The sequence below is a fragment of the Halictus rubicundus genome, chromosome 7, assembly GCF_050948215.1.
Source record: "Halictus rubicundus isolate RS-2024b chromosome 7, iyHalRubi1_principal, whole genome shotgun sequence".
Lineage (NCBI taxonomy): Eukaryota > Metazoa > Arthropoda > Insecta > Hymenoptera > Halictidae > Halictus > Halictus rubicundus.
In genome coordinates, this window is record NC_135155.1 from 5159338 (window position 1) to 5182578 (window position 23241).

The window sequence follows — 23241 nt, forward strand, 5'->3', positions numbered from 1 at the left end:
TTAGTCAGTTCACCGGCAATCGTCGACGACCAAATGTGTCTTCGAGTAAATAGATGGCTCCAGTTTCTTTAAATCGCAATTAATTAACCTCTTTTTCCTTAAAATGACGTCTCAGAGACGTCTTGCGTTTCGTACGCCAAACTAGAGTACTTTTAACATTCCAAACAATAATCATTGTACATTGTGAAGGAATACAAATTTTATTTTCCATCGGTTATCGGAACCTCGATTATCCGACCCCCATGTTTGAAGTCTTTAGTGTCCCAACGTGCTGCAGATCTAAATGCAACTCTATTTATTACACAAATTGATAAAAATTAGATCTACCTTTATAACTGAGTAATTGTTCTAATATTCGAACATTTATGTTTCACAGTCTATCTCGAATAATCCAGGTTCTGCTGTAGTATGTTTTGACCTAAAGCCTTGGAATTAAATTGTATGACAAGGGGTTAAAACAATCCATGAACATTAAGGAAGATAAAATCATAATTTATTAGAATAAGAAAATGTTGGAAAGGAGTTAGGAGAAACACTTTTATGAATGATAATGAAGACATGCAAAATGAGAAAGAAAATTGTATAATCACATGTTCGTTTCTATCCATCGATACATTTTTACGCGCACTGTTTTACCAACTGTTAGAAAACCAAAATCTCCAAAATCTTATAAATATTCACCGATTTATTAATATTTATTAATGTAGGAATTTATTTTAATTTTTTGCCATTTTTATAATAACTCAGTGGATCCAGAAAGTGCTTGAACGCCGAGTTTCTGATTCTCGAGAAATTGGCGATATTAAACCTGTTGTAATTTCGTAAAAAACAATCGTACAGCAACAAACCTGGAGTAAACACTACAATAACAAATCGTACAGTAACCTAACGGAAGCACCTCCGCAATGTCAACATGCCCGGTCGCGATACGATTAGTGTTAAAATAGTGTTCGAATTCTTTCGCTACTCGCTGTATAGGGGTTTTAATGTCAAGTGATAAAATAAAATTGAACGATGACGATTTTCCTGGAGTTTCTTCGTCGTGCCATTCCACTACTAGGTATAGTGACTACGTAATAACGTCACGGTTAGCGGGGAACGGCAGATCACGGTGTTTTACCAGTTCTGTTGAGCGGATCAGTGCCCGCTGAGCCTTGAACGGTATCAAACGGTACCGGAGGAGGACGTCCTCCGTTTTGGTGACAAATTCTCTGTTAGTCGCACGTTACTGCCGCGGCAGCCACTCGCTTGTTTGATTTCTTCGTAACGATCTCGTCGAAAAATACAAAAAAAAAAAAAGTACAAACAAACACACGGGAGCCAGTGATCGATAAATCAACGAAGCAAACGGGTTCGATGGATGCAACACGGGTCGGCACACGAGACGCTTAGAGAATGTGCGAGGAAAGTGTTTACACGTTCCAGTGAATTTACATGAAGTAATATTTAACGAGTAAGTATCCTTACATCTTGTCCGAGGTGTTTTACTTCGTGTCAAATGAAATGTCGGAGTGTTGAAAGGGTGTTCTTTTCGTATTATCTCGTCAATTACCGTTATTGTTGTTGCTGTAATTTTTGCGGAAATTTTGAGACTGTTCTTATACGATATCTGGTACTTGTGTTTCGACATCGTAATATTCTATGCTAATTCGGCTCCATTGCACAGTGGACCGAGCGGGTAAATTACGAGTTTTTATTGGTTTAGAGTGAACTCTGGAATTTTAACACGTTCGCGACTAGCAATTTGTTTTGTTGCTTGCCTTCCTCGTTAAAACATTTTATTGAATGCAACGTACAGCAGACTCCTCTACAACGCGGTTAAAAATACTCTATACATGTATTCCACTAGGCAGTAAATATACAGTCGATGTCAAAAAGATTGTTCAGAAGACTGTGTACTTACTGTCACTGAAGACGTATACATATAGTTCACGTGAATAATTTTTTTATCTAAAGAAGTCTGTGCCTCTTTGATTTAAAATAATTTTACAGATGAGAATTATGGGTTCCGTGAATATTATACGGTTTACTATGACTAGGCTGGATTTCGTGCTTTTATGAGAAAAATGAAGAGGTGAAACCTAAAACGCTGAAAAGATTAGATGATTTCAAGGATGTCGATATGTTATTTTTCAATTAATCGAGATTATTGGAGAAGAAAGGAAATTTCGATTTGCTACCTGTTTGTCGCAATTAAAGTTTTATTTTGTGTAAAGATCCGCAGCCTAATTATGGTTTTAAACAAGGAAGTGTGTAAAATTAATTTGAAACTCAATTAAATATTTATCTTTTATTTCTAAAGAATTCTTTTGGACAGGTTTCGTTGTAATCATTGAGAACTTGTGTATTTCATTGAGAAATTGTGAATTAACATAAATGTTACAAATAAATAACTTATTCAGATTACTAGATTAGATTAGAATATCTTTATCTCAGCCTTGCAGCCATGCCATTTGGACTCGGTTTACAATGCCCCTACGCTCACCCTCTCTTGTTGAACCTTAAATCATTCGGAATATTAATTTAACTATAATAATTATTTACTATTGTTGTAGTACTATTCATCATTTGGAATTCAGTATTTGTAGCAATGATTGAGGATTATATGTGTTGTAGAAAAATACTTATTTTACTATTGTATAGGATCTATTCAAACTAAAATTTTTACTTCTAACAATTTATTTTTATCTGTTCCAATCGGAGCTTGTACAGTCAATGGGAAAGCTATTAAATCTTTGAGTGTCGCGTTTTCCAGAAATGGGATGAACGACCATTGGACATAAATGGAATTGACTTATTTCATGAGCGGTCATAACTCGCCATAGTATAAGCAAATATAATCGAAATTCTATCGTGTTTGGTCTCGTTTTAATTAGAAAAATTTTACCAATACGTTGGTACAGGTTTCGGGTTTAACAAAATAAATAAAAGTAATAAAATGTCATCATTGCATTAGTATTGCCTCACCAATGTCCTGCCTCGGGTCATGTGACATTGTCGCGTGACCGAGCGTGCCAGGGGGTTCCCCTAGTGGTGCGAATAAAATTTTGTCACTCTCGGAGGGAAGACTACCAGTTATGTATAAGGGAGAAACAAATTTTTATTCAATTTCAGTACCTTGTAAATCATGTAAAAAATTTAATTCTCTACACTGCTACGTTATTTTCACGAAATTAAGGGAAAATAGCTGAGGATAGATGTTACAAACGTTAGTTCATTCTTATTTTTTGATAACTACGCAATCTCAATATATCCGTATAAGTACACTGTAAATGTTGCCTCTCAAGGATAATGGGTCGGCCATTGTTTACATAAGACCGATCCAATCTTAAGATATGCAAAACACCTGCTCCCACTCATATTTATACTAGTGAGTATATTATAGTAACGTTGGATGTTAAGATTAGAACAAGTAATCATCACCTCCGTTTCCCTGTACCTGCAAACTTATTATGATTTATCAAGTTACGACGACAGTTTTACAAACTGCTGAGATTAAGCTGTTTTGAACTCCGTAATTGGATAATTCTGACAATTTTCTTAAAAAAGATTGAGGTGTGCAGTTAGCACGCAATCACGTGTTTTTCTCTTATGAGATAGTATCTAACGTTTACTCATTTCTGTTTACATAGTATGCCCGAGTTCGCGGATTTAAATTGAAGTAGCGTTTTTCGGTAAAGCATTGATGTATTTTCTTATTAATATAAAGAAACATTGTCAAAAAAAGAACAATTATGCAAAGTGTGAAATAATAAAGTAGCGGTGAAATGGTTTAGATTGTTGGAAACTATTTTTATACAATTCTATTTCCCTAATTTTTATTTTCAACTCGAGAAAAAACAAACAGCCTCCTTTCATAATCGCCATTTTTACTGTCCTCATTAAAGTGATAATTTTCAAAGTGGAAGTAACGTGAACAGCGTACTTTTTTTAGAAACGAATTTTTTGGCCATCAAGAATTAATAACTCATCATTAGCATGTTTTAAGTGTAAAGTTAAATAAAAGATGTTATATCAACGCTTTATTAGAAAGTTAGGACAAATCTAATTTAACTTTCACCGTTTAACAAAAAGTTTGATGGAGATGAAATTGTTGCAAGAGTACAGATTCGAATAATTCGAATAAGACCGAAGTCGATAATTTTCATGAAAATTGTTCACAGATTTTTATGAAAACCACTTTTGCAAAGAAACTTCTGTCGCCATTACTATTAAAATATTACTATTAGAATTGCGTTTTAAAGCAAATTCTTCGTTTAGATTATACAATTTAGAGCCACGTTCTAGTATGTCCAATTTTCGAAAAAGTGTTTCCGTGCCGTGAGATATTTGCTCGCTAAGAAAACATTTTTTTAATTCTAAAACTGTGACGAGAGCAGGTCGACAAAGGTTACAGTGTTACTGCGACTCAGGTAGGAACGTCACCCTCCTTCGTTAAACTCGGAATGAAGTTAATGAACGATATTAATGAAGTCGCACAATTGCATATTATAACTGTAACGTTTGCGAGGCTCTTGTTAACGTTCCAAATACGGTGAAAGTAATTTTAAACGTCTACTGTTAAAGACGGACAGGACATTTCCATATTGTTAGAGCTTATTAAAACATATCCTTCCGAATGACGCAAAAATATTAAATTCAACTTTTCTATTTCGAAACTGTCGTGCACACAGTAGGGATTTTTTATGTCGGATATTTGCAAACCACTGTGCAAAGCTCACAATGACGACACTCCATAATTAGCCTGATATGTTGCGAAAACACCTAAGCTTTATATAGACACATACAAGAGTTCGAGTACGCATAATAACTTATTGTACCTTGTTGAGAATTCCGCGTGTATGCACATCGTGATAATGCAACGTGTCATTACGATTGCAAAACAATTACGTGCTGCGAACGTTTAGAAATTAATTTGTTCCGGTTTTCCATGCGACAATTTAGTAGATTCCGTAGGCTAAATTCATAGAAAAACAATAATTTATAGATCGATTGTATCAGCGGCGAAGAAGGTTCGCGGAAGCGACGGAACATGAAAATGCACAGCGCATGGACCGTTCTCGTGCTTAGTATACTGTTCCAAAGTTGTTTCTGGGGCAGCGGTAGCACGGCTGGTCTACGGGTGGCTTATCAGTGGAAACAACTCGATTATGAGTGGCCGAATAATGCGACCAGGCAACTTTTCCCGTGGTACAAGCAGGAAGACAATCTTCCGCTCGGTCTCGAAGTCACAAAAGACAGGATCTTCGTTACCGTACCAAGATGGAGACGCGGGGTTGCCGCAAGTTTAAATTACTTCTTCACTAACGGTGAGTATGCCGGTTTTATTCAACGCTTTGTATATTTTCATTCCACTGCGTTGGACACTGGATTATCTCTTTGTATAAATACAAGCTAATTCTTTTTATTAATGAATTATTAATTCTTTTTATAAATACAGACTAATTATACATTCAAAAAATACATACATAAAACAAATCTAATTAACTTTCAGACGTGCTCCTCCCGGTTATCTACGAAACTTATGTCAAATTCTTAATTTACAACATACACTTTATGAGTGTTAACATCGAAGATTTAATGAGATCGTAGCATACTAATGAAATATTAATTACAAGATCCGTGCGAGGGAACAGCATTGAATATTATAATATATGCGTTTCTAAAATTTTTTTTTTAAATGTTTACGAAAATTTCGTTGACAATATCGATCTGTTATTTATGATAACGCGTTCTTTATCTGTAAAGTAGATCGGTCAATTAAAAATGAACCCCATGCAATATTGGAGCGTAGCATGTGTCACTGCTTGAACCGAGTTTCAAGGAACTTGGGAAAATAAGTAGCGTGATTTTCTCGACGGAAATAAACCACTAAAACACGACGTTATTAGGCCAACTTTCACGTGCACTTGTAAAGATACGTGCTCCATTGGCGTAGACGTAAACAAAGCGTACCAAGTGCGGAATACCGTTCTTGTTTGCAAGTTTGTCGTCGTACAAAGTACTTCAAAATCCTTCAGTAGTGTGTCAACATTTATATTTTTAAGCAAAATAAAAAATTCCGAAGTCATTCGTAGGAAGCTGGATGGGAATGTATTTCTTCTTTCAATAATTTTAATAAGTCGTGAATAATTACATTCTTGTAATTCGTAGTCGGATTATAAAAATAAATTTCTAACTGGCAGCCCATCTATACTGAATTCTTACTATTTTTTTTTACAAAATATTGATATTTACACATTGTAAATACACATTACTGTAAATAACACTATCTGCTACAATAATGTAAGTGTATCGCACATTGTACGTTGGATATTTTTCTCGAATTTACAGACAGGCTAATTACACGGAAAACCAAATAGTTTAAACGCGGGCTTTCTAGCAGCCTGCGCATTAATTGTGTTAATTTAAATATTATAAATAGTTAAACTTCGGTAGAAACTGTGATTCGAACTATTTGCACTTCCGTGTCCGACTAGATTTTCCACTTTCAATTGGTCCTGGTACTTTCGAAAGTACCTTCACGCTGTCCCATAACCGATTACCGATTTATTATATAACGTGAACTTGGCGGAATCCTACGGTGAACTTACAGAACTCTATTCCGGATCTTTATGCAAAATAAAAAGATTGACACAGGAGCTATATATAAATTCACATTTTTCACTGCTAATTTTAATACAATGAAAATAATATAGTAGTACTCTTAAAGTCTTTTAATCTTTTCACCATTTTAAATTGCGCCTGCTCATTTTTGTCATAAACGCAAACGGAATCTAACGATTACTAGTATACTCCATTTTAACGAGGAAATACGTATCAGCTAGAGTTTTTCCGAACGGAATATCGTATCACCGCGCCCATATCTCGTTCTACAGATAAAAACGAGATCGCCGGTTCTAGAAAATAATTGCAAGATCTCCCAGTACCACGAAGAATAACTTGTTAAATTACACGTTCAATTAGGGCGAAGTGTTAGCATTTTTCACGACAGTTAATTGTCAATTCAGCCACGATAACTACGCTCAGACATACTTTAACAATAAGAGCCAGCTTGAGAACCGTTTCGAACAGATCTGAAAAGAAGAATGAGAGAAGTGAAAGACTGTGAAAGTAGAAACAGCCTGAGATCTAGCTGATCCAGGTAATAAATATCTTATTTTTCGTGCGATCCGGTGTTCATATTCGTCATTCTGTTCCATTATTTTTTTCTACTTTTGGGGAAACTCATCGTGTTATTGAATAAACGCTACAAACTTTCATTCCAACCCAACACATATAAATATGTATATTAGAGGGTACCTATCTTCTTCAAATTTTCGACGATGAAAAATTGTGAAAATAGATTGCACCGCCATTTTGTAAGATAAGAAAATATTCTCCTGGTCTTTAAGGTTGCTAGAAAAGCCTCGATAACAATTATTTTTCTCAGAAAGACTTAAGATTAATTCAATTTAATACAGAGAAAAGAGCTAAAAGACAAATGTAATTTTATATATCTAAAAAAAATTCCTTTTAGAATTAGAGGCAACAGCTCCAATCCTCGTTCACACACAGTCAGTGAACCTATTTACTATTTTCGTCATTCCACATTTTCCCAATTGAAGACATTCGTTAGAAATTGTTTAATAATTTCTTATAATATTGCTTCAGATACACGTGAATCGCCTGGGTTAATTCCGTATCCATCTTGGGAGGCGCATCAGTATAAGGACGGACATGTGGCGGAAATAATTTCAACGTTCCGAATCCGTGCGGACAGGTGCGACAGGTTGTGGATCCTTGACACAGGGTTCACCGATATTCTGGACAGTCCAGAGCAGCAAGCTCCGCCAGCATTAATTATCTATGATCTAACGAATGATCAGATGCTACGAAATTACGTCATACCCGAAGATCAAAGGACGTCAGACTCGCTGTTCGCGAATATTGCAGTTGAAGATTATGACTGCGAGGACAGTTACGGTTACTTAGCTGATTTAGGTGGTCCAGGGCTTGTGGTGTACTCCTGGAGCATGAATAAATCCTGGCTCGTTAAGCATCACTCCTTCAATCCGGATCCTCAGGTTGGTGTTCCTACGAACGCACCCTGGACGCTGAATAACATACCACAAAATTTAATAGTGCACAGTATTATTAATCGTTATTCCTCGCGAGGCGGTGCCTTTGACTATTTCATGGCAGCCATAGCTACATCCATTCAAATCTTTTCTCACCAATTTTATTTTACATATTTTTCAACCTACTTCTTTAAGATCAACATGGGTCTTGTTATTGGACCTAACGCATGATATATCTAAATATATTCTCAAAATCGTTAAATTAATTTTCAGTCCGATCTTTGACACAATATCAGAGGTGACAAAATCCCCAAATGTTTTCAAAGTATGCGTAGAAAGTTTTGGCAGGAAGTGTTCAGATAATAAATGTTTTGATACGTAAATACCACTCAAACTAGTTACAAGAAAATAAAGTACTGATGGCTCCATGGAGCGGTTGATCGTCCCGAGAAGGCGGAGGTCAAGTAATTATTTATGGTAGGCCGAGACTGTTAGTCGGCCAACTAGGGAAATGAATGGAACTGCTAAGAGAAGGAAAGGGGGAAAGGAGTAAGAGATAGTTGATTGACTAGAAAGTTCAGAGTAATGCAGAAGAACGTGTCTGCGAAAAGTATTTGATATGATACCGCAAAGCGTTTTAAGCAGAACTTAAAAATCCCCGAATATCGCTGTGCTTGTTAGTCTGACTTTCAACAGGAAACTTTCTCGAATTTATTCGTTGCGAACAGTTACACAGTAATTAATACAACAGGTGTACAGTAATTATCGCGTTGTACTGGCGTTGATATATTAATGCACTGTGCAAATGGTGTTTCATAGGTCAGGGTGATAAATGTTAGGGTGCTAAATTAAAGCGTTAAAGGTGTCTAACAAGACTATTGTAAGATACACAGGAGAAACAGCTCGAATGATACAAACGACCAATCTAGCAATTATTGTGTACAAATTAATGCGTAGTTTTCGCAATCAATCGGTAGTAATCTTAGTTTAGATCCTGAGAATGTATTATATTCTGATTGTTTGTAAAAAGTTGACAAATTCAACCAGAAAGGGCTACGAATTAATTTGTACACCTGAATAACTTTGTAAACATGAATATACTGTATTTAATTTTTTTAATTTTAATTTTGACAAGGCTGAAGATTTCAACGTTTCGGGGATCACGTTCCAATGGAGTGACGGTTTGTTTGGGATGGCCCTAGCACCCAGAGGCGATGGATACAGTACCATGTATTTCCATCCACTATCGAGTAGCATGGAGTTCTCAGTCAGCACGAAATTATTAAGAGATCCGCAACGTGCAAGTTCTACTGGTGAGGATCAAAAATATTATACAATCAGTCTCATAATTGATAGCACACGCATTAAATCAGAATAACTTTTATATAAACGTACCAAACCAGTGCAATTTTTCTGTCGAGCTGAATGGATTAGTTTACTAGAATATATGTAAAATTACGCTTAGTTTGAATTACGGACAAAAAAATTGAGGTTGCCTTCAATAACTTTTTGTCTAGCAATTAATATACATAGACCCACAGTTGGTATTACCTTTTAAAGTGGTTATGCGAACATTCCAGAAAGCTCTAACGAGTTTCATACTCTTGGATCTCGAGGAAACAATGGCCAAAGTAGCGTGAGCTTCTTGGATCAGGATACTGGAGTTCTCTTTTATGCCTTAACGAACATGAACGCCATTGCTTGCTGGAAACCTCAAAATATGTTCGCGATTCAGCAACAGGACTTCATCTACATGGATAACGTCACGATGATTTTCCCCAACGATTTAAAGGTAACTGTTCTGTTGTTGTAAGCTTGTAAACGCTTATGTCGATTTGACATATTTTTCACTGCTGTTGGAACAGTATATTTTATAAGTTGATTTATTGTTATTATTGGATAGAAAAGTAGAGAATATTTTATTCAAATTATGCCAATCGTTAACTTCATTTCCGACTCAGACTGTATATTAGTAAATGGCAGGAGCTTGTTTAAGTACCTAATTAGTACGAATATTAGTTTAATCATAAATTCGATTTGATTTCATTCCAGATCGATAGGGATGGCCAAATCTGGGTGCTCTCGGACCGTCTAGCGACTTTCATGTACTCCCACTTAAACCCCGATGACTATAATTTCCGAATTCTCAAAGGTTCTTCTCGAGAAGCTATAAAGAACACTGTCTGCTCAATGGAAAGACCACTTCCGGCTACAAGCAAGCCACGCGAACCTTCTTCCAGAGGAGAGACTCCTTCCCCAAAAGCTGGAAGTTCTAACAGCATCAAACACTTCGAGCCCTTCTACATTCTATTAACTATTGTATTATTTTTCGTTAGGACATACATCTGAAAATATCGTATTTTTTTATATTTTAAAAAATTAATTGACTGTAAAAACTTGTGCGCGGCTTTGAAGCAACACGAATGTGAACCTCGGAGGACGTTAATATTTATGTGCGAATAAATATTGATTGAAGTAAAAAATGTTTAAAAAACTGTTCGATAATAGATTATCTATTAAGTGATCGGTCGTTATGTGAACTGTTTCGAATGATAGATTGTGTAAATGTAATTGTTATCCGTTTTTGGCTTCCCCTTTGTCATAACTACTGCTTTGTACACTAGTATTAAAATATCTTTACGATGTATTGTGTTTATTCATAATACATTGTCCTTCTTGCGGTTATTTTAAGTTTGAGAGTTATGAATAACGTTTATGGCCCAGAAATTGGAACCAATTACAGAAAATAATATCCGGAGTGATGATTATGAACGTTCTGTAAAATTGAATAGAAGATGAAATATTTTTGTAAACTAATCTATTTTATATAGAACACAAAGTATTCTTCACTGTATACAATAAAATACAAATGATACTGCGACCCTTCGTTAATTTTCTTGATTCGTTTCATCGCGTTGTCTTTTTTACCGTGTGAAAATAAAGTAGATTTCTTTTGTAACAATAAGACACGCAAGAAAATGTTGAATAACGTTTCAAACGTCGTTTTCAGATTATAGAAATTTCGTTCACAAAGATTATTTATACTAAAAATGGAATCAGCATCGAGCTGTTCGTCCACGTCAACCCCGAAGGACTCGACGGATTCACGGGAAGAGGCAAAGAAAGCTGTTAAAAAACTTGAGTTGTGTCCTTTTGTAAGAGGTTCATTAATATTTCATGTACTCATCAGTGGGTTAGATTGTTGAACATATACTGTTTTCTATTTCTATAATTTTCCTTTGACGCATTACACAACGATAAACAATTTTATTGAATTTGAACGTACTTAAATAAAATACTCCTATAAATCGCAACTAACTATTTGTTTTAATACGATTAGAAATTACTGTGGTCATTTGGAATGAATCCAGAAGTGCCTGTGATAAATTTGACTACGAAAAATCGAACGATCATTGCATACGCCTGCTCGCATATTGTAATGCTTTACAACTACGAAACGAAAAAGGAGATTACGCTTCAAGGTCATGTACGTAACTTCCTCGTTCTTGATGTAATTGTTTCGTATAAAACTACCGATTAAACTACCAAGTCTATAGGAGCACGCAGTGAAAACTCTTTCGGCTTCAAAAGACGGGAAATGGTTGTTGTCCGCGGATTTCGAGAATGATCATGTGGTCGTCGTTTGGGACACCGAAACTGGGTAAAGAAGTAACATTCTGTATCATGCTAGTACAGTCGAACCTCGATCACTCGAAAAACTTTATAAGTTTTGTTTTTCTTGAGGTTTGTGAAAACCGGACACGAACTTTTCTAAACCCCAATTTATAAACTTCTCTCTAATTTAACGGTGAACCTATCAAGCATGAAGATTGAATTTATTTATATTTTTTTACCGTTTTCTTTAATAATATGTGCTTGTATAATGAAATTTATTCAATCATTAGAAGATCATTTTTCAGTAAAACAGTACTTGTTTAAATTTCCCTTGAAATTTGAATTACCGGGTTTCAATTGTAATTTTTTGAGAATGTATGTTTTATAATCACGGTCCTAATTGTTCCAGTGTACCAGTTTGCACACTCTTCAACCCACACGCAGAACATTTCATTACTGCTGCAAGAATTAGTCCAGACGCGAAATACATAGTGACTATTGGCAATGAGAGATTTCAAAAGGTGCAATTTTGGTTGTGGACTTACGGAAAAGATGAACCACACGGTTATTTTATTAAATTAATTACATATTCTTGTCGTTACTTGATTCCCTTTCCAATTTACAAATCGAAATCTATCTAATTAGTGTCAGTTCGAACGATGTAGTTTTGAAGCTTCAAAACGAGTCTAGGTATACTCTTCTACCATTTTTTTAAAACAAAATTATCACAAATATCGACAAATTCTCGAGAGTGGGAAATGTGTTCAAATACTTTTTAGATCCACTGTACGTATTTAATGGTAGAGCAAATAACAAGTCAATTTCTTCTAAACACATTTTTATTACTGACATTTTACTTTGTTATGCACTGGATAGTTGAACAAATTGTTTACAGCATCTCTGGAACTGACTGAAACGGCTGTAGACAGAATGAAAGAAATTAGTTTCAATGAAGATTTATCCGAGGAATTCGTTTTGACTGGTGAATCGAATGTTGTATTTATTACCTGGGTTTGTATGAAACAAAAATGAAACATCTTAACCGTGTTGAGGTTTTTGGGTCCACTTCGACCCGCTCACTTTTTGAAGGTTTTTGAAATCATATAATTCATTTGTTAGGAGGATGCCCAATTGAAATGCCATTACCCACAAATTGGTGGCCAAACAAGACGATACGGAATTTTTAATTGCTCTTGCATTGTGCCGAATATCCAACGAGCCTATACTGCAACATCAAACGGTATTTCTACTCAACAATTTTCTCTTACAAAAAAAAAAGAAAAGAAACTAACATTAGATCGCAGTTGTTATACATACACTTAATTACAAAAATAGTTGTCACAGAATTATGTTTCAAATTTAAAAAGTTCATTTAGTCAATCAATTATTATTAATTAATTTAATATTATTTATAATAATTAATTATTATAATTAATTAATTTATTTATTTATAATAATTAATTATTATTAATTTAGTCAATTTTATCAAATTTTAAGAAAATAATATTTTATTTAATTTCATTGCAAAATATAGTTCAGTGATATAAACTATACATATAATCATAATTCTTGAGTTTTTATACATAGGGTACGTTTTGGTCTGGCACGGAATTTCTGAAAAGGAACGCAGCAAAAGTAAAGAAAAAATGGCACACATTAAATCCATCCAATTGCAGAAATGCTCCCTTAATGTGATTCTACATTATCACGGGTGATTTATTTATTGATCTATAATTTTAGGCATTTAATAGTATGTCCACCAAAAAAATGTTATTTCTTTCGTACATGTCCGATTTTTTATAATAATCGAAAAACATCTAATACTTTATATAATTATTTTTAATATCCTTTTACCTCATTGATATTTACAATAATCTCAAAATTATGGTTTCAGATTAATAACGGTCGGTACCGCACAGGGCCGAATTAACTTTTACGACCTTCAATTAAAACTTATCTATTGGATTCAGAACTTTGGTATCAGCTGTATACATTCAATTAGTTTTAAACTACCATCCAATTTATTCGGTCCCACCGCTACCATCAGAACCCGGGACAGTGAGTTTATTACTTACTTATTATTACCCGTAAATACCAGTTGAAAACTATAGAATAATTCAATCATAATAAGTTTTTGCATTTATAGAATATGCATTTTGAATTGAATGCATATGAATTTTCGATTCTCGAAAAATTGCCTATATTTAAACTGTTAATTTCGTAAAAAATGATCGTACAACAATAAATTTGGACTCGTCGTCAAAATGAGTCAGGCTTATGATTGTGCTATCTGTTTTTACGAAATTTTCACAATTTTTCGAGAATCGGAAATGTAGTGTCTAAATACTTTTTGGATCCACTGTAGAGACAAGAAGTAAAATAAAAAAATGTGTTGTCTGTTATAGCTGCCTCGTACGATTCAGATGATTTTGGATTCGAGGAAGAGGGAGAAGAAGAAGAAGAGGAGCAAGTAAAAACTGAAATTTGCAAGTTCAAACTTGAACACTTAAAAATGATAGAAACTCAGGGGGTATCGTATGAAGACGATGCATCATCCACGATAACTATAAACTTAGAATACATGTTCAGAGATTACGAAAACAAGCAAGAACCATTTATTCAACCTCGCCATGTTGCTCTAGATGCTACCTTTGAAAACGCACCTTTTTATGTCGACTCCTTTTTTGTCAGTAAGAACATTAAAATAATTCTTAAAATAAATTTAAATAATGTGAAGGTAATTCAATAATTATCCGCAATATAGCTATAATTATATGGAAAAGTTCATTTCTACTTTCAAGAATTTTAGGAAGTTGCAACAGTGTTCTTAAATTCTTCTGAGCTATGAGAAACAGGAAAGAAATTTTAATTAGATAAGGATAACGTTAGAGTCTTATTATTATTATTTATTTATTGCTTTAATCTTAAAGTCTTTCAATTTTTCTGGTGTCTTTACAGTTTTGTGCTCCAAAAGCTCATTCTTTTTAATAAATGCATAAAATCCGCAATCTATCGCTAATAAATGTTTAATAATGTCCTTACAATATTTCATGAAGGTTCTTCGACTGGGGCAATCGCGTTAGTTGATATTCCAACATTGAAGTGTCGCTTTATCTTGCACGACGTAGGCTTGTCTGTTACCAGTTTAGACGCGCATCCTCGAAGGTAAAAAAAAGTTAAAAATAACAAAATTGCATGAGAAGCTTCGAAAGATTCGAATATCTTAAAAGAGATTAATGAAATAATAAAGTTTTGTTACACAAGAAGAGTCGCTATTTAATACCAGTTTCTCATCTCAAGGTCATAGTATAGTAGATCATTGAATTTGTCTTGCTACGCAGTCAGATGTGCATAGTATCGTTTGAAAAAGTTTTCAAGGTGACCTTGGCTTTTCATTGAAATGAAACATTTTTTTTCAAATTTCTCATGGTGGAAAATTGGTCGCCCGTTAATTCCGATTTCTTATTTCAAGCCATTGTGTAGTCACAGGAAACGCCCAAGGCATGTTGTCATTATACGAATACGAAAAACGCAAACTTATCGTGCGCAGAAATATTCCTCCTCTCCCGGATTTTCATCAATTTCTTGAGAAGCAAGTAAAAACTGGTAACATCACGTATGTCACGTGTCCGCAAACCAGAGATAAATTAACTTCGATATCCGTGCTCAAATATTCGCCATTAGGTAAACATTTTTCCCACTTCGAGGCAAAAGTAGATTCAGTAGCCATTGTCGCTTCGTAGAACAACTTTTTCTTAACAAAACACAAACTATTTGGAATTTTTCCAAACAGTTGCTTTTTGTTGAAAGCATGACCTATTACAATTATAGTAAGTGAAACAGAATATCATTGAAGAACAATAGTAATTTTTATTATTTAGTGATACTTCCCTTGTCTTTTCAGAACTTGAAGGGATGTGGCTTTTACATTAGTTTTCCTTCTGATTTACAATAACAAATACGGTGTGTTATTTCCATATCCATTTCGTCTTAAGCAATATAATATACTATAATCTAGATTACCAATGTAAACCCTAATATTTATAGTAATGGTCAGAGCGTTTATCTAACCACTTTAGAAAGTGCAATTATAAGTGCAAGTAGAATTTTTACCCAGTTAGCCAAATGCTGCTTCAAGCAAATTTAGCGCAACGTTTACACCACACTTTGCAAGCAAAAGACTTACCCATTTGGTACCAAACCCTGCTTGGAGCAGAATTTAGTCCCCATTTTATATGAATTTGGCACCCAAATTTGTCGACAAGTTCCTAGTCAAATTCGGAGACAGATGGATCGCAAATTGAGTACAAAGTTTGCAGGCAAAATTCCATGCCAAATTGGAGCCAAACCTTGGCTTCGTTCGGCCCCCGTTATAGAGGGCAAGTCCGTCGCACTAAGAGCGGATGTAACCTTGTTCGCAAAAGTGGTGCGTAAACAATGTGCAGTGAAAGACAAACCACCTTAAAAATGTGTTGTAAAAAATAAAATATGTGTATAAATGTATTATACTCCGATTTTGCCCGACATTTACTTTCAGAACAAGGTTAGGTTCACTCCTAGTGCGACCGACCTGCCCTCTATAACGAAGCTGAACGAAGTCAAGCTTTGGCTTCAATTTGCTATGGAATTTTGGCTGCAGACTGTGCACTCAAATACCGAGCCTAATGCGAGAACATATAGATAGGAATTTGGAGACAAATTTTGGTGCCAAATTCAAAGCAAATTGTTTACTGGGTACAATATGAAATGACAATAGTTACTGAAATTCTGTACAAATGAGATACAATATTGTCCGTTACTTACATTTAAAATATTGTACTTAGGGGATCAGCTTGCCTGTGGTCTCGACAATGGAACACTATGGATATTGGATCCCGTAACGTTGGAACCGCTTCACGACATTCCATATAAGCATTCCACGGAATCTATAATTAAATTAGTTTTCACAGAGTGTGCTGAATATATGGCATATTATGTAAATATTAATAAAGTGTACAATAATTAGCGATTAATGCACTAGTTACATCTTCTTCACTGTCTTTCCTTTACCTATTACAAAAATTTCTTGAATTATAGCAGCAACTAATTTTATGGTTTCAATTTTTTTATTAAAAAACATTTCATCTAATTTTTATCAAATCCCTTGATTTCCTTAATCTCTAAAAGTTACACAGCAATGTTATTATTATTATAATTACCTTTTCTTGCAAGAGCTATTGCAATATTATGAACTAATTGAAATTTAAATACTTCCTTTTTTAAACCATTCAGAATTTTCATTTTTCTGTTATCCATTTAGCAAAAATTCTAGATATTGTATTACAATCATTACTATAAAAATGCTCTTAAAGCAATTATTTATTTCGTCAAGTAATCGTTAATTCTGTAGAATAACGTGTAACTAATATTTCCAGGACAATAAATTAGTAGTGGTAGTATTCAAAAGAAATTATGATACATTCATACCTCATCCGTGGGATTTTCTTGGAAAGTATCGTACACATTTGGCAACGATAACGGACATACTGTTTGGACCAGCCACCTCTAACAGTGTCACACCTCGATTATTTTCCTTAGGCGAAGATAGGAGATTAGTTGAATATGATCTAAAAAACAGGTAATATACAGTTTGTGCTTCCATTGAAATCGAAATTCTTCCGAAGATATTAATAATTTTTAATAAATAGTTTCGATCAGAAAGAATACACTCTACACAAAATATCTTTACCTCCTTGAAAAAGGCAAACGAATATGTTTACATTTTCTTTCGAATAGATGTTTTATTACAATTAAACAATTTTTAATTACACAGTGGTCCCTACCCTGATCCTGGTCTCATGATAAGTGAAATCTATCAAATCGAGCATTCCGCGGTTCCTCTTTGCCTTGCTTGGTACCCCATTTTCGGTGTTGAACAATTTTTAGTTATTTCTAATTCAGAGGTAATCGTTTCAAAAATATGTAGATATCGCTAGAAAATATTCACGCCTAATTTGACATTAATATAATTTATTTAACGGATACTCCATACCAAGAATCGAAAGTATAATCTTATTGCACATTGTTGTTAAACAATTTCGAGTATTCTCTATTGTTCGAATTTTTATTATCATATTATTTTGCCAGAGAACAAATTCATTATAATTATAAGCTTTTAAATATAGATAAGTACAGTTTCTGTATTTAAAAAACTAATCTTTTTGATGTGACAAAGTGCTGCATTCTTTTGTTTAGTTACTGAACTTCTTAAAAATATGCAGCAACATTTGATATTTTCTAGAATTATTATTAATTATTTCTTATATTACTGTTTTATTTAACATTTTATTTACATGTAGTGCACTGTGATCGTGGTTAATTTCATTTAAAATGATAACTTCAATTTGGCATTTAATTATTATGAGCGCAGTACCTTCGAAAACATTATAAATCGTTCCGTATAAAAAAAGATTGTTCTTTCTGTGTTTAACTTTACACTTTTGGTACAAGCGTATATTTTCAAACTATATTCCACATAGAGTTAATATTGCTATGTTATATTTAAGTATAAATATCGGTTGCTAAACGACGTCACGAAAATGATACGAGGCACGTTTTTGGGTCCAATTTTCGGTGCACCAGTTCAACGCTGCGAGGTATTTAAATGAACTCTAATGAAAGGCTAATAAGAAAGTACAGAGGAAACTAAGCGTTATCGATTATGCAGGTTTTGTTCAGCAGAGAATATAAGAGCAATAGATATATAATATTTGCGACTGATAAGGAAATTGGCCTTCAAATAATTCCTCTCGACGGTAATCCTTACAAGACTTTAGGAATGATAGGACATCCACGTAAGGTAATAAAAAATTTATATGTATTCAACGTACGCTTATAATTTCATTAGTTTTAATTCCGATAGATCACCAATATCCGTGTTAATTGCGAAGGGAACATTTGTTTCACTTCCGGTTACAAGGATCCCTGTGTCTTGATGTGGGAAATTAAATGCAGGTAACAGTCGCGTTTATAAAATATTCCGTGTCATCGCTTAAACCTACTTCGTAATAAACAAAAACTACGAATTCGCTACGTCTTACATATGATCACAATGTGCGTGTAGGTACGCGATTCTAATCATGAGACTTTCTTCCGAATTCTCAAAATAACTACGAATCCGACTACGATTCTTAAAATAACGTTTCATTTTAACTGAAATTTTTGACTTGTATAAATGAAAGACATTCTCCAATTTTATACAATATCCTATAACTTGCTTAATTGCTTGCCTCTATTGCTTTTAACGTCTAATTGTAACTAATAATGTTCTGTCAGTGTAGTTTTTGACAAAATCGACAAATCTCGTTTGAAAACGACAGAAACGACGATAAAGAAGTATTTTTATAAATGATAAATTCTACGTTTCTAGACTTTGACTTACAGTTATTTTAACTCCTACGATTACTGACATCATATCAGTGATATGTTTTGTCCCATAATTAACCTATTCGTAATCATTTCGTTATTAATACTTTCTTTTTCGCCCGTACCACGTTAATTACCAATTTCCCCTGATTTCTAATTGACCTCAGATCCGTCGATGTGTTGGAACTGTTAGGGGGTCAGGGACTTTCCCCGTATTATTGTCTACTCGAAGGAGGAAGGAAAGGCTGGCTCGTCAATGAAATGAAAGATTTCTTCTATTACGCTCAAATTCTGCATCAAGGTGAAAACACACCTGCCGTCAGAATAGTAACCGAGAAAGTGAACACCAAGCAAATACCGAATCTCATGCGCGCCATTGGATTTTATCCCACCAACGAAGATGTAACAATTTCGCAATTATTCTCTCCGTTTTTCGCCAGAAAACAAATATAATACTAATAACCGATCCACAATTTCTACTAAATTTCTATTTTCTATTATGGAAACTTTCACTGTCACTTTCTCGACATTTATAGTGGATCCAGAAAGCGCAGTGGTGGGGATAATTCCGCGACGTTTATTGTCCGGACCTTGGCGACATATATAGAGAAAACACTGTATTTGGAAATTTCCGATTTCATTGAAAAGTGAAGCTCCAAGCTTTAAAATTAAATTTATTTCTATATTGTTTTTTACAGAATGATCACAGATTAAATATTAACAATTTTTCCAGAATCGGATATTTAGTATTAGAATACTTTTTGGATCCACTATATAGTGGCTCGTTTACTAGTGGACCTAATCCGTTTCAATGATTTTTGTGCTATATCGAGGATTTTTACAATTTCAGATAGAAATTCTTATGAACGAGGTCTCCTATAGAAAGTATGCAGAAACTGGCAAAATAACCGAGGAGATAACATTTGAAGATTTCGTCAAGTATTACATAAACCATCGGCCCGCTTTCGGAATTTCTTTGCACCAGTTGCAAGAGACTTTCCAAACATTCGTGAATCCTGTCAGAGATCCTGTTTTGGACGAAGAAAATCCAGTTCTGACTCGTAATCAATTCCTGAACGTTTTGTTTGGAAAAGGTCCTGTAGAGAGCCCGCAACCCAGGAGCAAGGATTTTGGTCCGCCATTATTTCGCTTACGAGAAATTGAAATTTTGTTCGATAATCAACACGATTAGTAATCGCATACTATTCTTTAGGGGAGCCGTTGATACCTCAAGAAGCGTACATGTACCTGAAACTTCTCATCGGTGGCGATGATAATGAAGATGAAGCGCATCATCAGAACAAAGAGAAACGATCTGCGCTACAGAAGCTAAAGTTCTTGCCGGAGGTATGCACTCTTTCTTAATTAATTCAACATTTTATCTAAATTCGTTTTCAGTTGATAGTGAAAGTTTTCACAGTAAATGAAAAATATAAGAGTCTTTTTATTCTTTGTTAAATAAGGGAAGAAAACAGCGTTCCATTCTCGAAAAGTCAAAACTGCTCAGAGATTTAATTTTTATAGTATTTACATTGATACATGCGTACAATCTTTCACTTGAAAACGTTAAAATAGCCAAAATAATAACGTTACTGTATATTGTTTCCTGAAGACAGGTCAACGGGACTGCAAATCATTTGAATAATGATGTATATTAATCTTTTTCTACAAATGAATAACAGATAAAAATGCTTTGAATTATTCCGTAAATAATGACTATATATATTTAACCAATTTTTTTCTGCATTCGTCGCGCTTGTTTCTGTATAACAATCAAATTAAAAATTTCATCAACAACGAATTGTACATATTGTTAAAAACAAATCGATACAGAAATACGGAACTGTGTCAGTAGCAGCCTCGTTTGAATTTCAAAATGGCGATCGTTGAGCTGCGAGTTTGATGCACGCGGGAACAGAATAAAAACGAGAACCTGCTAGAATCGTAAAAATGGTCTCGTGTAAATAAGAAAATATATCTCCGTTTTGATTTCTACTCTGAGAGTCTACGTGTTGCGACAAAGAAGAAAGGAAGACACTTAGGCTCGCCGAAAGTAATGTATTATTATTTTATGATACAGAGGATATCTTACAAAGATTTTATCACGGACATCATGGGTATTGAATTGCCGGAGGAAACGAGGGCTGACGATGAATAATTAACCTGCGTCGTTATTTGCATTGCTGGCATGTTAACGTCAATTACAATTACTGCTATCATTACCGATATTTATTATCATTACCATGTACTGAGAGTTCTATTAAACATATACGAACACTAACATATTTAGCCATCCTTTCTGCCTCGTGTGTCGAAAAGAAAACGAACGTTCCAGCGATTCGAACGGGCTCGATCACGCGAAACGCGTGTGTTGCAATCAATCCGGCCAAGCTGTGCAAAAACGAAAAACCATGTGCTCTCTCACTCTCTCTTCTTTTTTTGAAATCCGGAAGCAAAGATGTAGTGTTCATAAAATACTTTTATTCTTCCTTCTTGTTTTTTTTTTGTTTCATTTATTTCAGTACTGACCGACACTCCCTATGTTTCCATCGCTATCTCGACCAATTACGAACTAGAAAATCGTTGAATAAATTAGAAGTCGGAACGAATTACGAAAGTCAAATACAATTAGAAAAAAGAATTGAACGGGTGAAAAAAGAAAAAGAAATATAGTAAAAGCGCGTTAGAATGTGACTCGCGCTTCGCCGTCTCCATCACGCCGAACAATCATTAATTAATTAATCGGAACTCGCATCCGGTACGTCGAAATTTCCCGTAGAACATTATGCTAAACAGTTTTCGTCGAATTTATAGATACAAAGGGAATCGGCACGCTCGATATAGGCCTGGGAATCGGTACCAACGGATTCGAAGCTCTGTTTGCCAAGAACGAGTGATAGCTAGACTAGACAATGATAAAACGATCCGTTCGTCAACTCGTCGATTAATCTTTAAAACGACAGAAAAAAAAAGAAAATAAAAATAAGGAAAAAGAGGAAACGAAGAAGAAGTAGAGAAGAAGCGCAGAGAAATCGATTACGAAATACGTACGCAGCGAGGGTGGATCGCTTTTTCACGGATGTAATACTAAAAACGAAAATAAACGAAAATGGAGGATGGAGAGAGTGGGGAGGGGGGAAGAGGGAGGAATAATAACCGTAACGTGCGCAATTTTACCGACCGAAGCGAAAACAATACCGCGACATTCGAACAAGGAGAAACCGGTATTAAAGCTCGCCGAGTGTGTCGCGTTTCTGTACTTTAAAGGGACAATTAAAAGTACTTATTCTCGGAGGAATGCGATCATCCAACGGGGGCACCGACACCGCCAGCAGTGCCGCCGACAGTCGTATCAGCCACGATACCGCGAAATTCGAATTCGAATCGATTAAAACAGCCCTCCCCTCTCACGCTAGAATCTTCCGAAAAGTTCTCGTTCTACGACATAGCCTAGGTTGTTTCCTTCTAGAACGCTACGCCGCCTGATCCGGCTAGACTAATCAATTTATACACGGCGCATTTTTTTTTGTTTCGTCGTTTAAAAGAAGTACAAACAAATGTACAGAAAAAACCTTACCTCGCTATTTTAAACACTAAGGCGTATGTACAGTTATATACAAACATTTCTTGTTTTTTGTTTTTTCTTTTATGTATATATATATATATATATATACCGTTATTATCAGCTTAAGAAAAATATCAACGTGGAACAGTATACGATTCGTTTGTTTACGAAGAAAGAAGATGAAGAAGGAAACGTTCAGAGTGAACGGCGGCCACTCGATCCCCTTTCGATTCTGGCAGTTTGTGCTCGAAACCGCAATCAATTAGAATGTTATTCACAGCGTTTTTAGAAAAGCCTCGATTTTAGAAAAAAAAGGGGTAGTTTTTAAGAGCCTTGAAACAAATTTTCTTTCTATTTAAATCGCGTACGCGCGAGGTCAGATCAAGGTCACCAGTCTCCAATGTTCACTAATAATAACGTTACAGAATTTCTTATGTGCCTAAAGAAACGTTATCACGATATTTTTCCCAGGTTTTCACTGATTAGATGACGTTAAATACATAGCTCGTATCGTTAAATATATTTCGAACGTTTTAAAATTTTGAACATTTTGAAAATACGTATTCGTTGTCAAATCTGTAAATTTTTTATAGTTTA

At 34.7% G+C, this 23241-nt stretch overlaps 2 protein-coding genes across 2 annotated transcripts; both read left to right on the plus strand.

The window, feature by feature from the left end:
• Positions 1-1111: 1111 nt before the first annotated feature.
• Positions 1112-10554, plus strand: Yellow-b (L-dopachrome tautomerase yellow-b). Its single transcript, XM_076790168.1, has 6 exons — positions 1112-1453; positions 4988-5309; positions 7654-8066; positions 9196-9373; positions 9641-9852; positions 10113-10554. The coding sequence occupies exons 2-6, from the start codon at positions 5033-5035 to the stop codon at positions 10407-10409; spliced, it is 1377 nt and encodes a 458-aa protein (XP_076646283.1). The 5' UTR covers positions 1112-1453; positions 4988-5032; the 3' UTR covers positions 10410-10554.
• Positions 10555-11110: 556 nt separating this feature from the next.
• LOC143355638 (cilia- and flagella-associated protein 251) lies at positions 11111-23215 on the plus strand. The gene is given in 20 exon segments (XM_076790653.1): positions 11111-11215; positions 11401-11608; positions 11610-11721; positions 12085-12196; positions 12552-12686; positions 12795-12915; positions 13263-13386; positions 13570-13733; positions 14081-14412; positions 14704-14840; positions 15148-15359; positions 16499-16650; positions 17090-17292; positions 17488-17617; positions 18221-18310; positions 18382-18540; positions 19236-19481; positions 19930-20212; positions 20293-20426; positions 21043-23215. Coding segments are annotated over 20 exon segments (3354 nt in total). The 3' UTR covers positions 21238-23215.
• The last annotated feature ends 26 nt before the right edge of the window (positions 23216-23241 follow it).

What these genes read in the sequence shown, in the direction of transcription:
- Yellow-b (XM_076790168.1), top strand. Translation starts at nt 5,033, where the DNA reads ATGAAAATGCACAGCGCATGGACCGTTCTCGTGCTTAGTATACTGTTC. An exon ending in AAATTACTTCTTCACTAACG is followed by an intron (nt 5,310 to 7,653) that starts GTGAGTATGCCG and finishes ATATTGCTTCAG; the next exon opens with ATACACGTGAATCGCCTGGG. An exon ending in CCTTCAATCCGGATCCTCAG is followed by an intron (nt 8,067 to 9,195) that starts GTTGGTGTTCCT and finishes AATTTTGACAAG; the next exon opens with GCTGAAGATTTCAACGTTTC.